Source organism: Camelina sativa, chromosome 7, assembly GCF_000633955.1.
Source record: "Camelina sativa cultivar DH55 chromosome 7, Cs, whole genome shotgun sequence".
In the NCBI taxonomy this organism is placed as follows: Eukaryota; Viridiplantae; Streptophyta; class Magnoliopsida; order Brassicales; family Brassicaceae; genus Camelina; species Camelina sativa.
Window position 1 is genome coordinate 4,674,359 of NC_025691.1, and position 18,948 is coordinate 4,693,306.

Genomic DNA, 18,948 nt, shown 5'->3' on the forward strand with positions numbered 1-18,948 from the left:
TAATATTTTATCCAAAACAACTTTTAAAACAATCATATAAATTATATTTTATTCTAAAATTATAATATAAATAAAAAGAATTTCAACCTTGTGCTCTAGCACGGATCCTACTAGTGTATATTTGGGTAATCATATCAACCGTACAAAAAATCCATCAACATATAATGTAAACTATAGAAAGCACGTAGAGATTTTATTCCACAATCATAGTGTACTTAAATATGTTATATGTGTTGGTGTAATTTGTCGGGTGCGGGTGCCTAGAGAAAGACAGCCAACAAATGATGTGTGGATACTTTGACAATAAGGTGATCATCCGAAAAGTCTAAATGATATGAAGTTTGGAGGGTAGGTTACACAACAAAGCTTATGAAGGCTCGTTCGATATTTGCCTATATATATTAGAGCACTAGCGAGCATTGGATGCACTGCATAAGAAAATGCAATTACAATTCAACCATTGTGGATACAGTACCCTTATGCAGCATATATGACGCAATGCAAAAGTTACTGGGACGTGCTATAGTTTATTTAGTTTATCAGTAGTGTCACTTTTCATCAGTAACTGAAACCATATAGTAAAGTCTATCGCCTATTGTTTTATAGCTAAGTGAGATTTCTCCAACCACTCGTATATTCAGTTTATGAACCCAATTATGAAACCAGAAACCCCATTCATTTCGCAAATAAAATTAAAGAAGACAATTGAATTTTTGTTTTTTTTAATAAATTGTAAAATTTGTTCGAAAAAACTTTGTTATATCAAGTGCAGCAAAATTTGTTATTTCAAGTGCAGCAAAAAATAGTCCATAACTCTATATATACATCTATTAGTAAAACACAAAAGAAACTAGCAAATACGTTGTTATATACTAATATAAAAGAGGACGTATAGTATATTTGGGACAAAATCATCATATCAACCCATAATTTAAGAAAAAAAAAAAATCCATTAACATATAATGTAAACTATAGAAACTACGTAAAAACATTATTCCACAATCATGGTGTAATTTGTTGGGTGCCTAGAGAACTACAACCAAGAAATGATGTGTGGATACTTTGACAATAAAGTGATCATCCGAAAAGTCTAAATGATATGAAGAGCTTTGGACTTTGGAGGTAGGTTACACAACAAAACTTATGAAGGCAATTACTAGCTATCTCGTTCAATAATTGCCTATATATAGAATGTAGAACATCTTATGCGGATCAATTTAGAGCACTAGCTAGCGAGCGTTGGATGCCACTGCATGCCTAAGAATTCAACCATATTGTGGATACACCCTTACACATCAATATACGACCCAATGCAAAAGTTATTGGGACGTACTATATATATAGACTATAGTTGTCAGTAGTGAGTAGTGACACTTTTCGTCAGGAATTGAAAGTATATACTAAAGTCGATCACCTATTGTTCTATTGTTAAGTGAGATTTCTCCAACCACTCGTATATTCAGTTTATGAATCCAATGAAACCCCATTCATTTCACGAACAATATTAATTAAGACAGTTGATTTTTGTTTTTTAATAAATTAATTTATTCGAAAAAACTTTGTTATATCAAATGCAACGTTTGTTAAATGTAATCAAAATACATTTCAGTTGTTAAAAAACTAGTGTCTTAGCTAGGAGAATATCGTGAGGCAAGCCATGTCACCATGCAGCTTTGAAGTTTCCTGTTCCTTTGTTCCTGGATTAAAAGTATCTGATTCCGAACTTGCTAATCTAGTCATGGGACCAGTTGATATGAGGGAATAAATGTGTCTCCATTGCGTCTGTTGTTTCTTTCCACCCGCAGAAAGTGGATGGTAAGCTGAAAAATGTACCTGAGTAGGAAGAGTCGTTCCTGTCCCAAAGATGTATCCATGAGGAGCTTGACGATGGGGCTCAGACACGCTTTTAACATCAACCCATTTTTTGACTAAACTTTTCTCTCATTTGAAAATGTCTATTTGATATGATAGACTTTGCTATCTATTTATCCATGTCTATATGACTATAACACATACAACATAATAAGCTATAAATCACACCTAATAATATATATATTAAGCTATAAATTATCGAGTTGCATAATATTTGTTCTAATTAAAAATGTCATAACTTTTTTAAAAAATTCTCCTCGTTCGTTCTTTCACTTGTATATTATCTTCATTATTCACTATACTATTACGTGACGAAAAAAAAATAAAAATCACTATACTATTACGTTTCAGTTTAACGCATTTACCATCCCACAACCGACACTTTGTGAGACATTGAGCAATATCAAGCCGTCAGTTGATCACCCAAAAATTGTAAGCACCTCATCCCAAAATATTGCAGTGGGCATCTCCCTTTAAATCCAATATCCTTTCCTAAATACATTATATTCCCTCCATTTCAAAATATAAGATGTTTTAGAGAAGTTTTTTTATTTTATAATATATGATGTTTTCAAGTTTTTATGCAACTTTTAGATTAGTTTAATATTTTATATTATGCAGTATTGTTTCTGATAGGTTGAACTTGTTAAAAGTAAAGACTTCTTAATTTGCGTGCTTTAGTTAAAACATCATATATTTTGAAACGGAGGGAGTAACATTTAACTAAATTGATGTTTGGTTTTAGTGGTTAATCTGCTTATCCGTAAATGAATTAGCATTTAACAAAAACATAAAATTTGGATGAACACCTTCAGTTTCAAAACTGTGGGATTTATCTGAAATTTTTGTATTAATAAATATCTACAAAGAAGGATGTATAGTTACAATAATTCCACAACTAAAACCGAAAAAGAAATAAATTTATATCCACATTAACTTACAAACCTATATAGATTTTTTTTTTATTGGCCTATGTATTTAATAAAAATTAAGATAGATTACACATATTGAAATGAATGGTTTTAAATGTTATTTTTGACATCGAAATGTTTAATTATTTTGTGGACATTTCTTTTTTATCAAAATGACATCTTTTTCTAACATGGAAATATTAACCTTATTTTAGTCAAATTATCCATACTTTCTTTGTTTTTTTTTTTCACTCTTAAATTCTTCCTTTTTTATATTGCGCGGAATACAAATAAGAATAAATTTATATCACATTCTAATAACTATATAAAAATAATTGGATTTTATTTACATCTTTCTGTTTTTTTAACATCGAAATATTACATTCTTACATTTTTTTCTGACATCATAATGATAATATATATTTTTTTTTATCTCAAACTGTCCATATCTTGGGTTTTTTATTCTTCGAACAAACAATTTTTTTTATACAAAATTAATAATCAGATATTGCTTCACATCACACATATATACATACACTTTATGAATGTAAGCATGCGGAGATATATAAAGAGACAGAGACAATAGATTTAGATCTGAAAAAAAGTTAAGTCATCATCTTTAATAAACCCGGCGGGAAACGATAAAAAAGCCTTTTAGCTTCTCCCTCCAAAGGATCTCTCTCTCTCTCTCTCTTTTTTTTTCCCCCTTTTCTTCCGATTCTTCTGATTTCTAAACCCTAATTTCTCTCATCCACGAAAACCCTAACAATTTTTTTTTGGGGGTTTATCGAAGGAAGGAAGGAGAGAGATAGAGAGTGAGCAAAAGGTGTCTCCTTTACGAACCCCTCTCCGAATTAATCTCCATGGCATGTGTATCGAATGATACCCAGATCGAAATCGATGTTCACAACGTCGTGGAAACTCCAATTCGCTGCGATTCTATTGAGAGTATGTACTCTGTTACCTCTTCGGCATTGTGCTGTGTTAATGCTGTTGGTTCCCATAGTCTGATGTCTAAGAAGGTTAAGGCCCAGAAGCTTCCGATGATTGAACAATTTGATGTTGAAAGTAGCGGTGTGAGTGCTAGTCCCGATTGTTGTCGTTCGGATGATTACAAGTTGCGGACTCAGCGTCCTGAGATTGTTCGCGTTTACTATCGCCGCCGTAAGAGACCGCGGAAGGAGTGTTTACTACTAGATCAGGCGGTGGGTGTGAAGACTGAAAGCGTGGAGCTTGATGAAATTGAGGAGAAGAAGAAAAGGAAGATTGGTAACTGCGAGTTGGGGAAGTTGAGTGTGGATTCAATTGGTTTAAGAAGGTGTAAGAATAGTGGAGATAAGCTAAATGGATCATCTCGAAGGAAGGGCACTTCTATCAAGGATCTGAATAAAGCGCGTTCAGCTAAGAAATGGGTCAGGTTAGGGTCTATCTACCATCTCTTTAACTGTTGAAAGCCATGGACTTTGGAAATTGTGTGGTCTTTTCCGAGCTGTTGTTTTTGCACTGATGATTTTCTTTAGTTCAGACTTTGGATCTGTTGACCTTTTATTGTTAGTGGACAGACTAGTTGTTTTCTTGGTCTTGTATGATGGAGTTTTGATGTGGCAGGTTGAGTTATGGTGGTGTTGATCCTACAAGTTTCATAGGGCTGCAATGCAAGGCAAGTGTTTTAATTATACAATTGTCTTGTCCACTTTAAGCTATTTTGTGAAGGGAGATCATAACAGTTGATTGTCGTTTGATCCCTAGGTTTTTTGGCCGCTGGATGCTCTTTGGTATGAAGGTTCTATTGTTGGATACAGTGCAGAGAAAAAGCGTCATACTGTAAGTAGTTCTGTACTTTACTTAGTTGGGTAGTTTTGTGAGCTATGTAATGTAAAAGCTTGTTCCTCTAACAGTGGTTAAATGCTTCTTTAGGTTAAATATGCCGATGGATATGATGAGCATATAGTTCTTGATCGTGAAATGATCAAATTTTTGATTTCTCGTGAAAAGATGGAGCTGTTACATCTGAAGTTTTGTACTAGTAATGTGACTGTTGGTGGCCGTGATTATGATGAGATGGTTGTATTGGCAGCTACTTTGGATGGATGTCAAGATTTTGAGCCTGGAGACATTGTATGGGCAAAACTAGCTGGTTTGTACTTAACTGATTTCCTCCATTTTATAAAACCCCCTCTTTGTGCTAACAAAGCATATAGACAAATGAAACTGCCTACTGACTTCCATAGAACTGCATTTGCTTTCCTATTCGGACAGGTCATGCTATGTGGCCAGCAGTTATTGTAGACGAATCCGTTATCGGAGAGCGGAAAGGTCTAAACAACAAGGTATCTGGAGGAGGATCACTCTTGGTCCAATTTTTTGGCACTCATGATTTTGCTAGGTTAGTCAGTGTTTCCTAAATATTTAAATATCTCGTGTAGCTACTGATATTTTGAGATCGATGTTACACATTATCAAGCTGAAGTTAACATCATTTGGTTTCATAGAATAAAAGTAAAGCAAGCAATCTCATTTATCAAAGGGCTTCTTTCGTCATCTCACCTGAAGTGCAAACAACCTCGGTTTGAAGGGGGCATGCAGGAAGCAAAAATGCAAGTCCCTCTCGCTTTTCTTTGGCATTCTGCTTTTCTGACTCTCCAGTACATGTTGCATTAACAATTAGACCAATCATTTCTTCCCGATCTTTCTTAAAACCTGAATGAATGTTGCTTGTCCTCAAATATCTGTTATTTTGCCTCACCCAGGTATCTGAAGGAACACAGGCTTCCAGAAAGGATGAGTCAACTTCAAACGGGAGCTGATTCCAATATGACTGATAGTACAGAAGAGGGAAACTCGGGTGGTGATCTTCTTAATGATGGAGAAGTGTGGTTGAGACCAACAGAACAAGTAGATTTACAGTATACAATAGGGGACCTGCGAATAATAAATCTTGGTAAGGCTTGAAACTTATAAGTATGGTGCATAATCTGTCATTCTATGGTTCATTATTTTAAGTGGGCTATAGGAATGAACTCCATTGATAATATATAGGCGTATGACTTGTTTTACAGGAAAGGTTGTGACAGACTCTCAGTTTTTCAAGGATGAGAATCATATTTGGCCTGAAGGGTATACTGCGATGAGAAAGTTCACATCACTGAAAGGTTATTTGTTTAGTCAGTTTTTGGCTTTTCCTTATAAGTCAGGTATTTTTCCATATTTAATGTAATGAGATTAGTTCATCAATGGGTTGTTGCTATTTGTTATTAGCAGATCATAGTTCATCTGCCTTGTACAAGATGGAAGTGCTCAGAGATGCCGAGTCAAAGACTCGCCCTCTTTTTAGAGTAACTGCAGATAGTGGAGAGCAGGTAAGTTAAACATATATATTAGTATCTGTTTTATTGAAGTTTTCAGGTCAAAACTCTCTTTCTGGCTAACATCGGTAACTGAATTTTTTTCAGTTCAAAGGGCCTACTCCATCGGCCTGCTGGAACGAAATTTATAACAGGATAAAAAAGGTCCAGAATACTACTGACAGTCCTAATATTTTGGGTGAGGAGCTAAGTGGATCTGGTACAGACATGTTTGGTCTCTCCAATCCGGAAGTCATTAAACTTGTACAGGTATCTTGTCGTTGCATGTAAAATTATTGTAGTGGTGTGCATGTGTTTTCATGATAATCTGCTTGCACATGCATTTGGGTCTCAGAAGAATCATCTAATTGTCTAGACACTGAACATTTTCTGGTACCCTGACTTTTGTTTTGTCTCTAAAACGTATAAGCGGGTCTCAGTTATGTTCATATGAATGTTTGATGCACAAAACCAAGTTTTCTTCTAAGACCATCAAGCTTGTGCACTAAATTTTTCTATGCAGCTCTTTGCTAATTGGTTTGTGGGTAACCTAATTCGCTAGTTCCATCCAAAAGCATGTTAGAAACACATCTTCATTAATGAGACGACACTTACCTCACCTACGAAATAATCATTTCTGTTTAGTGACTATGGCTTCCTTCCTTTAATTGTTACGGTTGCTTTCTCTTCCGTAAGAAAACTGTATGAATTAAATTTACAGTTCTTAATTGAAGCTTCACAAGTAATTACAGAGAGTTTCTATGGATGAAATATGTGCATTTGGTCTATTGATTGTAAGAAATTTTTGTTTCTAGTGAAACATAAAGAGTAAAGTTTTGTGTTGGAGTCTTTATAGCGAAACACATTTTGTAAAACATATCACTGTTTATAATTTCATGAGGCAGATACCTATCAAGATGGTTGCTAGTTTTTGCAAACTTTTATGATTAATTTTCTTTGTACTGCTTGGTGAATGCTCCCTGATTTATACCATTGCATTATTGTTAAGCTTCTAGTGACTACACTTAATATGTGCCCTAATAAACCATTACCTAGCAGGATTTATCAAAATCCAGACCATCGTCCAATGTTTCCATGTGCAAATATAGTTTGGGAAAGCATCAAAATCAGCCTACTGGTTACCGACCTGTCCGTGTTGATTGGAAAGATCTCGATAAGTGCAATGTCTGCCACATGGATGAGGTAAAGGGTGCATTTTTCTTTTCTTTTTTTTTGTTTCTCATGAGATTTCATATTTTTTCTCTTTAATAAGTTCTGATATATATATATTTTTTATCTGCAGGAATATGAGAACAATTTGTTCCTGCAATGTGATAAATGTAGAATGATGGTATTGTTCATGCTCCGAGCTTTTTAGCTATCATATATCTCGTAGATGTATACTCTATAGTACCTTATTCTCTCCTTCTTTCTCTTGGGTATGAAACAAATTTGAAATTTCTGGTCCACTACTAGGTCCATGCTAATTGTTATGGAGAGCTAGAACCCTGTGATGGTGCTTTGTGGTTATGCAACTTATGTCGTCCTGGCGCTCCTGAAATACCTCCACGGTGTTGTCTTTGTCCTGTAGTAGGTAATTTTACCGTACCATTTGGTTTATGGAGTCTTTATGTGCTTTCATTAGTGAATAATTGAAACTTCTTTTAGGGGGAGCTATGAAGCCGACAACTGATGGGCGCTGGGCTCATCTGGCTTGTGCTATATGGATCCCAGGTTCAATCTTAATGATTTATTTTTCTGTATAAGTCTGCTTTCTACTGGAGAATAGGAGGCCGTATTACTTTCCTTCTTACAAATTAAACTTGTTTTTTATTCAGAAACATGTTTATCTGATGTCAAGAAGATGGAACCGATTGATGGGGTCAATAAAGTCAGTAAAGTATGTACTCATTTTCTTTCAGCTTTCTTTACCTTGGTACTATGACCTTTTCCAAACTCTTATCCCTTTTCCTCTTTTTCCTAACTTTTAAAACTAGGATCGCTGGAAATTAATGTGCACCATCTGTGGGGTATCTTATGGAGCTTGTATCCAAGTAAGAATTCGTTCTATGTTAAGAGAAAACTGAATCATTCTTATGCATTCTGTTCTATTCACATACATTAGTAATCTAGTTGAAATTGCCTGACAAAAATGCTGCCAATATAACTGGCTTTTAGTAGAAAAAATGTAGCACAATTTCTGATCATTCCTGTAAACCCTTTTACAGAATATCAATTTATTTGCTGAAGTTACAGTTATGTTTGCCATTTATCTCGTGTATGTTCTGAATTTTGGAATCTGGTCACGACATAGATCATTTAAACGACTGTGCATGCCATTTTTACAGTCAAAGGCAACCAAGGGTTAATATATATTATTTTAAATGACTACATTTTCAGTGTTCAAACATTTCTTGTCGTGTGGCATATCATCCACTCTGCGCGCGAGCTGCTGGCCTCTGTGTTGAGGTACTTTCCATATCTTACAGACAGAAAATTTTGCATTCATACTTACACACATGTATTCAAACACAGCAAATCTACAAAAGAGATGTTTCTAACTGATTATGGCTTTTCTGACTGTCCATGTAGCTTGAGAATGAGGATAGACTTTTTCTTCTATCAGTGGAGGATGAAGAAGCAGATCAGTGTATTCGCATGCTTTCATTCTGCAAAAGGCATCGACAAACATCAACTGCCTGCCTAGGATCAGAAGACAGGATCAAATCCGTTACTCATAAAACTTCTGAGTATCTCCCACCACCTAATCCATCTGGCTGTGCTCGGACTGGTATGTAGCTACATGCTAGGATTAAAATTTAGATTCACACCACACTTTCGGGATATGATTATTTTCCTCATTATTGTTTTATCTCGCATATGGCCCATGTGTGTTTTGTTCACTTTCATGTTCTTACATATCCACTATAAGTAGTTTTTTATTTTCTATACAAATTTTAGTCTCATGCATTTTATTCATTTTTTTCTACTTTTATTCGTGTTTGCATTATATGAGTCAGTCTAGATAATAATTTTTGATATAATTTCCGTGTATTGTTGCAGAGCCTTATAATTGTTTTGGCAGAAGGGGAAGGAAGGAACCTGAAGCTCTTGCTGCTGCTGCTTCAAAGCGGCTGTTTGTTGAGAATAAGCCATATGTTATTGGTGGTTACTCTAGACTTGACTTTTCAACTTCTGAATGCTTTCACGGATCCAAGGTGTCACAGATGAATACTCCAAGCAACATTCTTTCTATGGCCGAGAAGTATAGATACATGAAGGAAACATACAGGAAGAGATTAGCATTTGGTAAGCATTGATTCTTCTATAATTATCAGTAAATCTTAAAAGATTGTTAAATTCCTTTGAAATTCTTCTTTTTCTCCTAATTTTTTTCCCCTTCTATTGTTATGAACCACTTTTATTGCTTGTGAATTAAGAAGGATAGAAAGCTTAGCTCCCTCTTAACCCTAATTCTCTCTTAGAGATTAAGGTTAATTCTTGGGGCTTTTTCTTCTCATTAGCATAAGGAGTCCTTTTATAGTCCCTAGTACAACCGACCTAAACCTTAATAAGTAAATATTCCAAAGCTCAATCTAATTATGAAAGGAAACCTTATAATCTAATAATAAGTTAAATGGCTTTATGGTCTACGTGATACCACGATCCGTATCATCTATTTTCAGGGAAATCAGGAATTCATGGTTTTGGCATATTTGCAAAGCTTCCGCACAGGGCCGGAGATATGGTGAGCATACTAAACTAGAACTGGACACTTTATCTTTGTGTCACTCATGAAATTTTTGTATGAGTTCTGTGCAGATGATTGAATACACCGGAGAACTTGTTAGACCGTCTATAGCTGATAAAAGAGAACGTCTTATCTACAATTCAATGGTGGTACGTATTTTTGACTTTACTAACTTTCTACAGTTTGGTGCTAGATGGAAGATTGAATAAACAGTAATGGAACAATTTGTCGTATTAACCTGTACCTTTATTCACCATCTAAGTGTTGTCTTTTTTATTCGAGCAATATTCTTACATAGCATTCCCTTACTAGTATAAATCCTGGATGCCGATGAGTTAATCAATATCTGAGAAAAAACAAAATTTTCTTATGTGATATAGGGTGCAGGGACTTACATGTTTAGAATTGATGATAAGCGAGTCATAGATGCTACAAGGGCAGGAAGCATCGCCCACCTGATTAATCATTCATGTGTGGTATGACTAATTGACTATGATCCGTTAAACTTAGTTGCTTGTATTCAATTCGGTTAGCATCTGCAAACAAAAGAACTAAGCATTTATTGCCTTAACTCTTATGCAGCCCAATTGCTACTCAAGAGTCATTACTGTTAATGGAGAGGAGCACATTATCATTTTCGCAAAGAGGGATATCCCCAAGTGGGAGGAGCTGACCTATGACTATAGGTTTCATTTTTGTTGCCCTTTAAATCATATGAGAAATTCTATAATCATACTTCCTACTGCCGCTGATCTTGTAAAATTTACAGGTTCTTTTCAATCGGTGAGCGCCTTTCATGTTCATGTGGCTTCCAAGGTTGTCGAGGTGTTGTGAATGATACAGAAGCTGAAGAACAACAGTCGAAAATCTTTGTTCCTCGTTGTGAAGTAACCGACTGGACCGAATAAATAATAAGTTTGACTAAAACTAAAGAAATAGTGACAAATGTTGTAGCTCCTTAATCTGAGAGCATATGTTGTTTAGCTTTGCTACACTCTATTTTTTTGTACAGAGACTCATTAGAGAGAGTAAGTAACTACACCGATCATAGTGACTCTTCATTTGTAAAGCCATTTATAATTCCAGGCTTCTTCTCTATACTTAACTTGAGTCCTTTCCTAGAAAGAGATATTTTTCACCAAATCAAAATCAGTGACCAACTCTTATAACATCTTCTTCTTAAGGTTCCCACTTCCCAATTACAGTACTTCAGTCTTCAGATAAGGAGCCGACGTCTCTCCAACAAGACCAGAGACATCTGCCAAACCTGGTTTGGTTTGTAGTGTTTTTGTGTGGTAAATTAAATCATTTAAATAAAATATTAGAAAATTCAAAAGATTTCTTACGATATTTGTTATCCCGCCGAGTTGGAAACTTTCAGAAGAAACCTAAAAAGGTTTCAGAGATTCAGAAAAAAAAAAAAAAAAAAAAAGAGGCTGCGAGAGGAGAGGATGAGAGAGCGTACGAGGAGGAGGAGGAGAGATATACAGAAGCAATTCAGTTTGAGAAGGTACCGCCTCAAAGCCGAAGCCCTAGATATGATTGAAAACTTCCCCGATGAAGATATCGAACTCCTTCTCAATCGCCTCCAGCAGGAATCGCGTATCGCCTTCTGATCTCCCTCTTTATCTATATATATGCCTAGAAAGTATTCGACCACCGATTCTCATATAGGTTGCGATTTTTGAAAAATGACGTTGCAGGTTCATCTACACTCGATGTGGAAACAATTCGAAACGTGATTGAAGAAGCGGCAACAGATGAATCAACCACCTCTGTTTATTCCTTGGCGGTCATCGACAACGTCTTTCTTGTCCCTAAATTTCGATATGATGTTGTTAATAAGCGTTTCATCGAGTAAGGCTTTCTACCAAGTAATGTCCCCTCTCAAGTGGTAGAGATCGATGTCAATGTTGATGGCTTATATATATATATATAAGCAATTGTTGCACTGATTATTGAAGTATATATTGATTTCAGGCATGAGAGTAATCTGCCTGTTCACGGTGAGGCTTCTGCAAAAACATATATATACAGGGAACGATTCAGGTTGCTGTCTCAGAGAGTTTCTCGCGCTGATTCTTTTTCTAGGCCAGTGTTTGATGCTGATATGCTCCAGTATAAGAAGCGTGAGGTTTGTCTTACTTAGTTTCCTGTCAAATGTGTTTGTGTGTGTTTTGTGAATTAAGGAGTTTTGTTGTTGCATGTTCTTCCATGTAGATATCTTCAATCCAATCTCTAGCAGTTGAGATGGGAAAGAAATGGGTGATGGGCTTGATATTACAGATGGAAGATGGACATTTCTACCTTGAAGACCTTTCAGCTTCTGTAGAGATTGATTTGTCCAAAGCAATATCCTTTTTTCTTGGTTGTACCATTGACAATTTGCAATATCTGGACTTATAAAGGCATAGCCACAAGAATTGCATTATGACTACTTTTTCTTTGACAATGAATACAAGATAACCACAGGATTTTTCACAGAGAATACTATCATTTTGGCACAAGGTGAAATGCACAATGGTATCTTTCAGGTAAACTATAATATGCTTAACTGCACATTCATATAAGAGCTACGATATAAAGATGTTAGTCAAAGGTGGGGAATGAATATAGAACTAATTAGTCGTGTTTATGGTCTCCTCTGTGACGATTAATACGTATATACGTCTCCTGAATAGATTCAATGGAATATGCAAATGTATATTCCCATCAGTGGAATGATGATGCCCTGTAACAAACCTCTTCTAAAGTCTTTTTTTTTTCTCCCCTTGTTTTTGGTAAAGGTGATTGCATGTGGATTTCCTCCTTTAGAGGACAGGGATAAAACACTAAGGATACATCGTGACAACGACTTTTTCGGATGTGGCAGGCCAACTAAACACGAGATGGTAATCCCTGAGTTTTCATTTGTTCTTCTGGATTCAGAAAGTTGTAAATTTCCTGTCCGATTACCTTACAACATAAGTAAGTCACAGCGGAAATAAATATGTTTTCTTTGCCTCTGATCACAGATTAGACTTGCCGACCTAGACAGACTACCGGTGAATGACACATTTGTCATATTGTCTGAAATATGGCTGGATGACGAAGAGGTGAGTTGGAGTACTAACTACTGTATTTTTTTTTTGCATCAATCATAGTGATGTTGCCTCCTCGTATGCTTAAAGAGAACTGATTGATCTGCCAAAATGTGTTGTCTGTTATAATGAAAGGTTCTCGGGAAGCTGGAAACGGTTCTTCATCGTTTTGAAAGTGTGGAGACAGTGCCCTCTTTGTTTGTTTTCATGGGAAACTTTTGTTCTCGCCCATGCAACTTATCGTTTGGTTCTTATTCAAGTCTTAGGTAAAGGGATCATTTTAGCTAGAGCTCCTCAATTGTCATTAAAAATCTGTTCTTACATGCATCCATTTCATTTTCAGGCAGCAGTTTGGTAAACTTGGGAGAATGATTGGAAACCATCCAAAGCTAAAAGCAAACAGTCGGTTTTTATTCATTCCAGGTCCCCATGACGCAGGTACCATCTCCATCACCATCTAAATAAAGCCAAGGTTCACCCTGAGGAGACATGAATAATAAAAACTCATTATATCTGACAGGTCCCTCCACAGTCTTACCAAGATGTGGTTTACCAGAGTACTTAACCGAAGAGCTTCGAGAAGTTATTCCCAATGCGATATTTTCAAGCAACCCTTGCAGGTAAAGTTTTCTATTCTGCGTGTGAACTCTCTATTATTAGAACACAGAAGCTGCAGCAATGATCTTGTATTTGTAAAATGCAGAGTAAAGTTCGATAACAAGGAGATTGTGTTCTTTCGGCAAGACCTTCTCTACCGGATGAGCCGTTCATGCTTAATAACCCCTTCCTCAGAAGAAACTACAGACCCCTTTGAGCACGTAAACACATCTCTCGTCTCCATTAGTTCCCAACTTTTGATTTTACAGTTTCTTCCAATTCTGAAAACTTGTGAAATTGTGTTGGTTCAGCTTGTCTCCACATTAATTCATCAGAGCCATCTATGTCCACTACCGCTCTTGGTTCAACCCATCATTTGGAACTATGATCACTGTCTAAAACTATATCCAACTCCTCACACGGTATATTCTCTTAAACCTTCTTATTATAAAGATTGCATTCCACCTAGTTTGGTAGCACGAAAAGTATGACTGTTGTTCTTGGTGTTGTTTGGAAACAGATTGTATTAGGTGACAAGAGTGAGCAAAAGGATTGTAGAATTGGGGGAGCAAAATGTTTCAATCCAGGCTCCTTTTCAACTGATAGCACCTACGTAGTTTATCGACCTTCCACTCAAGAAATCGATACACGTCCTTTCAGACAGCAAACCTGAGCGTAAAACATAACTCAATACATGTCCACTTCTTTGCTTCTCTGTCATATTCTTTATCATCTCCAACAGGATGTGTTTATTCAACCAAATAAAATTTCGTCATAAATTTATAATTCAATTCAGTTTCTTGGCCTGCATGTTAAACGAGTATATCACAATAAGCTGCCCTGACCTATACATTAGGTCGCTACGTTATAATGTATATTTTGATGGCATGGAGGCTTATAGTTATAGAGTATAGATCTGATTAACTAACACCTGTGTTGATGCAATCTACGAAGCTATATTTTGAAGGTTGGAACAAATTGAAAATTTAATAGTTTCAAACCTTTTTCAACTTTGACTTTTTCATCGGTCCTCCTTTTCCCTCGCCGTAAATACCAAGTCTCAATCCAAAAACTCCCATCTCCTGTCAGTTAAAAGACTAAGAGACATTTTTTTTTCTTCAAACTAATGTCAAAATATCTAACACGAGAGATGTCTTCTTCCTCTTTACCAATCTCTATCTTGGCCGTAGTGGCCTTCCAACTCCCTTTTATCCACAGTGTTTTGTCTCTAAACCAGACCAATTCGTATCTGCAACACATATGCATCAAAAGTGAAGGGACATACAAGCCGGAGAGTTCATATGAGAGCGAACTCAAACGTCACCTCGACTATTCGATTAGCAATTATCTAGACTACGGTTTCATCTACGGTTTCACACTTAAGTTGGTTGTACAAAAAGAAGTATATATAATACAGTACAAACAGACAATAGTTCTTGATTCTACTGTAAAATATGTGACAGATTCTTAGGAAATGTCCGAACAACAAAGGGAGAATCATATGGTACGACAACTGTTTTCTCTACATTTCTACGATCTATACCTATCAGAAGATCGACTACAAGCACTATTTGTATCTGCACAATGCTAAAGATGTGACCGGCGGCAATACAAAGTTGTTCAACAAGAACACGAGGGATCTCCTATATAAGCTGAAGGAGATAGCAATTCGTAAAGAACAAAAGCCCTACACAAGAGACTACATGTATGCGACCGCCGAGGAAAGTCTTGGGACGATGAAATTGTATGGAATGATGCAGTGTACACAAGACTTATCGGTTAAAAACTGCAGTGTGTGTTTGGATACGATTATAGCGAAGCTTCCCAAATGCTGCAACGGTAAACAAGGAGGAAGAGTTTTGAATCCGAGTTGTACTTTTAGGTACGAGCTTTACCCTTTTGTAAAAACATAAAAAAAGACTATTTAATGAGACCTCCAAAAATTGAGTTTTCTTGTTATGCTCGAGACTTCGAATAAATGTTTTGAGCAAATAAAGTAATTTACCCTGTGATTTTATTTGTATAACACACCATATTTGAGACTAACATAATCATGGAACTCAAAACATTTCAACCTCCAGAAAACTTGACACAAGTTTGGAAACAACATGAGAAAAAACTTGTCTGCTTCGAGGATATAAGAGATACGACTAGTGACTGTCAAAAGAGGCATAAAAGTTATAACAAAAAGATCAAAATCCCATGGAGTAACAGTAAAAAAAGTCTTCTCTAGGCCACTGGAGGAACCATCGCAGGGTAATCCACGGCTGTGAGTGGAGCTTCAGGCAAAAGAGCAGCCGGAGCAGAAACCTGAGCAGGTGGGTAGCTGGTATCTTCATCCTTAGGAGCATGAATGATCACAACATCAGGCAATGGTGTCTTTGGTCCATTTATGCCCTTAGGGTCCCAATCAAGCATAACCTTAACCTTGATTCCCAACACACCCTGCAAATGCGGTTTAACCAGACTTAGATAGGACACATTGCTGAATCACTTATTCACTTTAGAACATCGGGAATAAACTAGCCTGTCTGAGCAAAACATGTCTCACTGCAGAATCAATGTATTCCTTAGTTGGTTGACCAGATGAAACCATGTAACCATCCTTAAACTTCATCGACTTAGCACGTGCAGCACGGAGCTTTCCACTCACGATGACCTCGCATCCCTTAGCTCCACTCTCCATAACAAATCTCAAAACACCATAACAGGCCCTGCACAGGAAAATAACCATTGCAGTACTATTAACATCTTGCGGATGAGTGAAACAAGAGATGCCAACACTCAGGACCTAGACAAGAACTGGTAAGAACATTATGTATGATCAGCGTGTTCAGGAGATCGAAACATAACAATTACACAAAAATCACAAAGCGTGTGACTTTGAAGATACCACACAGAGAAATACAATTACAGTTATATCCTATACATTTTTAACTATTAGGTAGTAAACTGCTTATAAGACCAAGTAAGCTAAACAAAATCAATAGCTCAATTACTATGTCTAATCAAAATATACAAGAGAAATGTCGTACCTACGAACAGCAAGACCACCGAGAAGTTTGTAACGTAGAGACTCTGCCTGAGCAATGGCACAGAGACCTCTGTTGTTAACCTTTTCAGCATAAAGCTCAACACTGTCTTGAGGAAACTTGAACCTCTTCTGAACAAGCGATGTCAATTCCCTAATTCTCCTCCCCTTCTCACCTTTAAAACCCCAAACAACATTTCCCACTTTGATATCAGATCTCAAAACAGACTCACAAAATCGAAATGCAATAAAGATCAATCAACAAACAACATACCGAGAACGTTCTGAGTACGGGTAGCTCTGATGATAATCTCAGTCCTCATTGGAGTAACCCTAACCTCAACACCAGAGTAACCATCCTCTGCAAGCTCTCTAGTGAGAACCTCATTCAATTCAGCGTAGAACACACCGTCCGCTACAAACTACATACACACTAACCAAAATCAATTCCAATACTACACAAATACACAGCGAGACAAATCCATTGATAAATGAAAGCAAAAAATGAAATCACAAATTCACCTTTCTCTTCTTGCTAATTTGAGTCGCCATGTTTGTGGATTTGATGATCAGCCGATCTCTGAAACCCTAAATGTTGCAGTAATCTCAAAGAGGATCGGTGAAGCAAGCTCGGGTTCGTTATCAGATATGATTTTTAGTATTTATATTGACCTAATTCAGAAATTCAGGTTTCACATCCAGTTACACTTGGGCTTATTTATTGATTAATCCGGCCCAACTAATATTTACTGGGCTTTTAAAACTTGAAGTGCTAATTGTTTTTAAAGAAAATTGTAAAAAAATTAATAATTTCATTTCCCGACTGATTCTGAATTTTCCGACGACGGCGATGGCGTCAGCTTCCAAGAACGTTCAGCAAAACCCTTCCTCCTCGAAACCACCAAGGCCTCCAACGTCTTCCTCCGCCGCTTTATCTTCCACCGCCGTGGCTTCCACCTCATCCGAACCCCAAATTCGTAACCCTAACCCTAACACAAACGTCTTACCATCGACTTCGGATTCACCGATCGCGATGTCACAAGAGGATGAAATCTTCACACGCTCCAGTCACCTAACCCGCCCGGAGCTTCTCCGACGCCGATCGCACAACCTCAAGCAGCTCGCCAAGTGTTACAGAGACCATTATTGGGCATTAATGGAAGATCTCAAGGGGCAACACAGGGATTACTGGTGGAAGTATGGGAGTAGTCCGTTCAAAGACGAACATAACCAATCGAATAAGAGACGGAGGATTGGTCAAGAGGGAGATGGTGGTGATGCTGTTGAAGGTAGTGGAGACAATGGTAATAACAATGATGGTGGTAAGACTGATCAGTATGCGAATAGTAATTGTGGGAGTTGTATGTATGGTTGCAAAGCTAAAGCTATGGCGCTTACCAAGTATTGTCAGCTTCATATTCTCAAGGATAGTAAGCAGAAGCTCTACACGGGTTGTACTAACGTTATAAAACGGTTTGTTTCCGTTTCCCCTTTCTTTAGTTTTGTAATTTTCTCATAAACTAGGCTTCAAGTTATGTTCTTTACATGTTTTAGTTGCGTTAAGATGATGAGTTTAAATTGGGAATTAGATTGTGTGAAGTAGTGAGCCAAACCCGAGAGAGGTTTCTTGTTTTAATTCGTGTTTGCAAAAAGGATTTGGGATTGTCACTTAGCTCCGTTTCAAGGTTTGTTGTAGGGATTGGGAGAAATAGTTATCCATTTATGGATTCGGTATTTGCCTTGTTTTACAACCTTGATTGATGTGTTGTGTTATCCTGGTTGAGATACATAACTGACATAGATGCTTGAATTTTTCTCTGTCGATGTGTATTTGTAAGAAAGTTAGGATTGTGAGTATTATAGTATAATTGGATCATCTTTACAAATTTGAGTTCCAGGATGAAACTGTAATTGAGTTGAAGCAGTCCTACTGTGGTTGTAACAAAAGAGTAACTAGATGTCAGATTGATACATTTTTATCATTCTCAGATTGGGTTTCATATACATTTTCATTTTGTATAGTGATTTGTAATAAACCATATGATGATAATTTTAAGAAGTTTCTCTCTCCTAACTCTCTCCATTTGTTTGTACCCCTTTCAGAGCTCCAGCAGGACCATTACTTTGTGGAAAACCAACACTAGCGTCGACTGTTCCTGCACTGTGCAATATGCACTTCCAGAAATCCCAAAAGCTTGTTACGAAAGCTCTAAAGGATGCAGGTCACAATGCCTCTTCAACAAGCAAGCCTCCTCCAAAGCTTCATGTTATAGTAGCTGCATTTGTGCATCATATTCAAGCAAAAAGAAAAAATCCACAGAAGGAGGGTAAACTTAAAAGTGTTGTAAAAGAAGAAAATACA

At 36.7% G+C, this 18,948-nt stretch overlaps 5 protein-coding genes across 5 annotated transcripts; 4 read left to right on the forward strand and 1 right to left on the reverse strand.

Moving 5' to 3' along the window:
• Positions 3,399–10,978, forward strand: LOC104700302 (histone-lysine N-methyltransferase ATX1). The gene is made up of 24 exons (XM_010415802.2): positions 3,399–4,200; positions 4,392–4,443; positions 4,533–4,607; positions 4,701–4,920; positions 5,043–5,169; positions 5,276–5,380; positions 5,534–5,724; positions 5,843–5,935; positions 6,045–6,142; positions 6,236–6,397; positions 7,187–7,330; positions 7,431–7,478; positions 7,604–7,721; positions 7,796–7,861; positions 7,966–8,027; positions 8,125–8,181; positions 8,528–8,596; positions 8,720–8,918; positions 9,191–9,436; positions 9,814–9,875; positions 9,950–10,027; positions 10,259–10,354; positions 10,461–10,564; positions 10,648–10,978. The coding sequence occupies exons 1-24, from the start codon at positions 3,647–3,649 to the stop codon at positions 10,784–10,786; spliced, it is 3,165 nt and encodes a 1,054-aa protein (XP_010414104.1). The 5' UTR covers positions 3,399–3,646; the 3' UTR covers positions 10,787–10,978.
• Positions 11,330–14,228, forward strand: LOC104704311 (DNA polymerase epsilon subunit B-like). The gene is made up of 13 exons (XM_010420424.1): positions 11,330–11,480; positions 11,582–11,735; positions 11,859–12,012; positions 12,099–12,230; positions 12,338–12,412; positions 12,665–12,769; positions 12,893–12,973; positions 13,094–13,224; positions 13,302–13,396; positions 13,479–13,578; positions 13,662–13,776; positions 13,867–13,977; positions 14,076–14,228. The coding sequence occupies exons 1-13, from the start codon at positions 11,330–11,332 to the stop codon at positions 14,226–14,228; spliced, it is 1,557 nt and encodes a 518-aa protein (XP_010418726.1).
• Positions 14,706–15,468, forward strand: LOC104704312 (putative cysteine-rich repeat secretory protein 10). Its single transcript, XM_010420425.1, has 2 exons — positions 14,706–14,987; positions 15,019–15,468. The coding sequence occupies exons 1-2, from the start codon at positions 14,706–14,708 to the stop codon at positions 15,466–15,468; spliced, it is 732 nt and encodes a 243-aa protein (XP_010418727.1).
• Positions 15,604–17,234, reverse strand: LOC104700303 (40S ribosomal protein S3-2-like). The gene is made up of 5 exons (XM_010415804.2): positions 17,109–17,234; positions 16,861–17,008; positions 16,591–16,762; positions 16,083–16,269; positions 15,604–16,000 (listed from the first exon to the last, which is right to left on the reverse strand). Exons 1-5 carry the CDS (start codon positions 17,136–17,138, stop codon positions 15,785–15,787), a joined length of 753 nt encoding a protein of 250 aa, XP_010414106.1. The 5' UTR covers positions 17,139–17,234; the 3' UTR covers positions 15,604–15,784.
• LOC104700304 (INO80 complex subunit D-like) lies at positions 17,402–18,897 on the forward strand (the record flags this gene model as incomplete). The annotated part of the gene is given in 2 exon segments (XM_019227464.1): positions 17,402–18,059; positions 18,690–18,897. Coding segments are annotated over 2 exon segments (831 nt in total), but the record flags the coding sequence as incomplete, so codon positions are not given.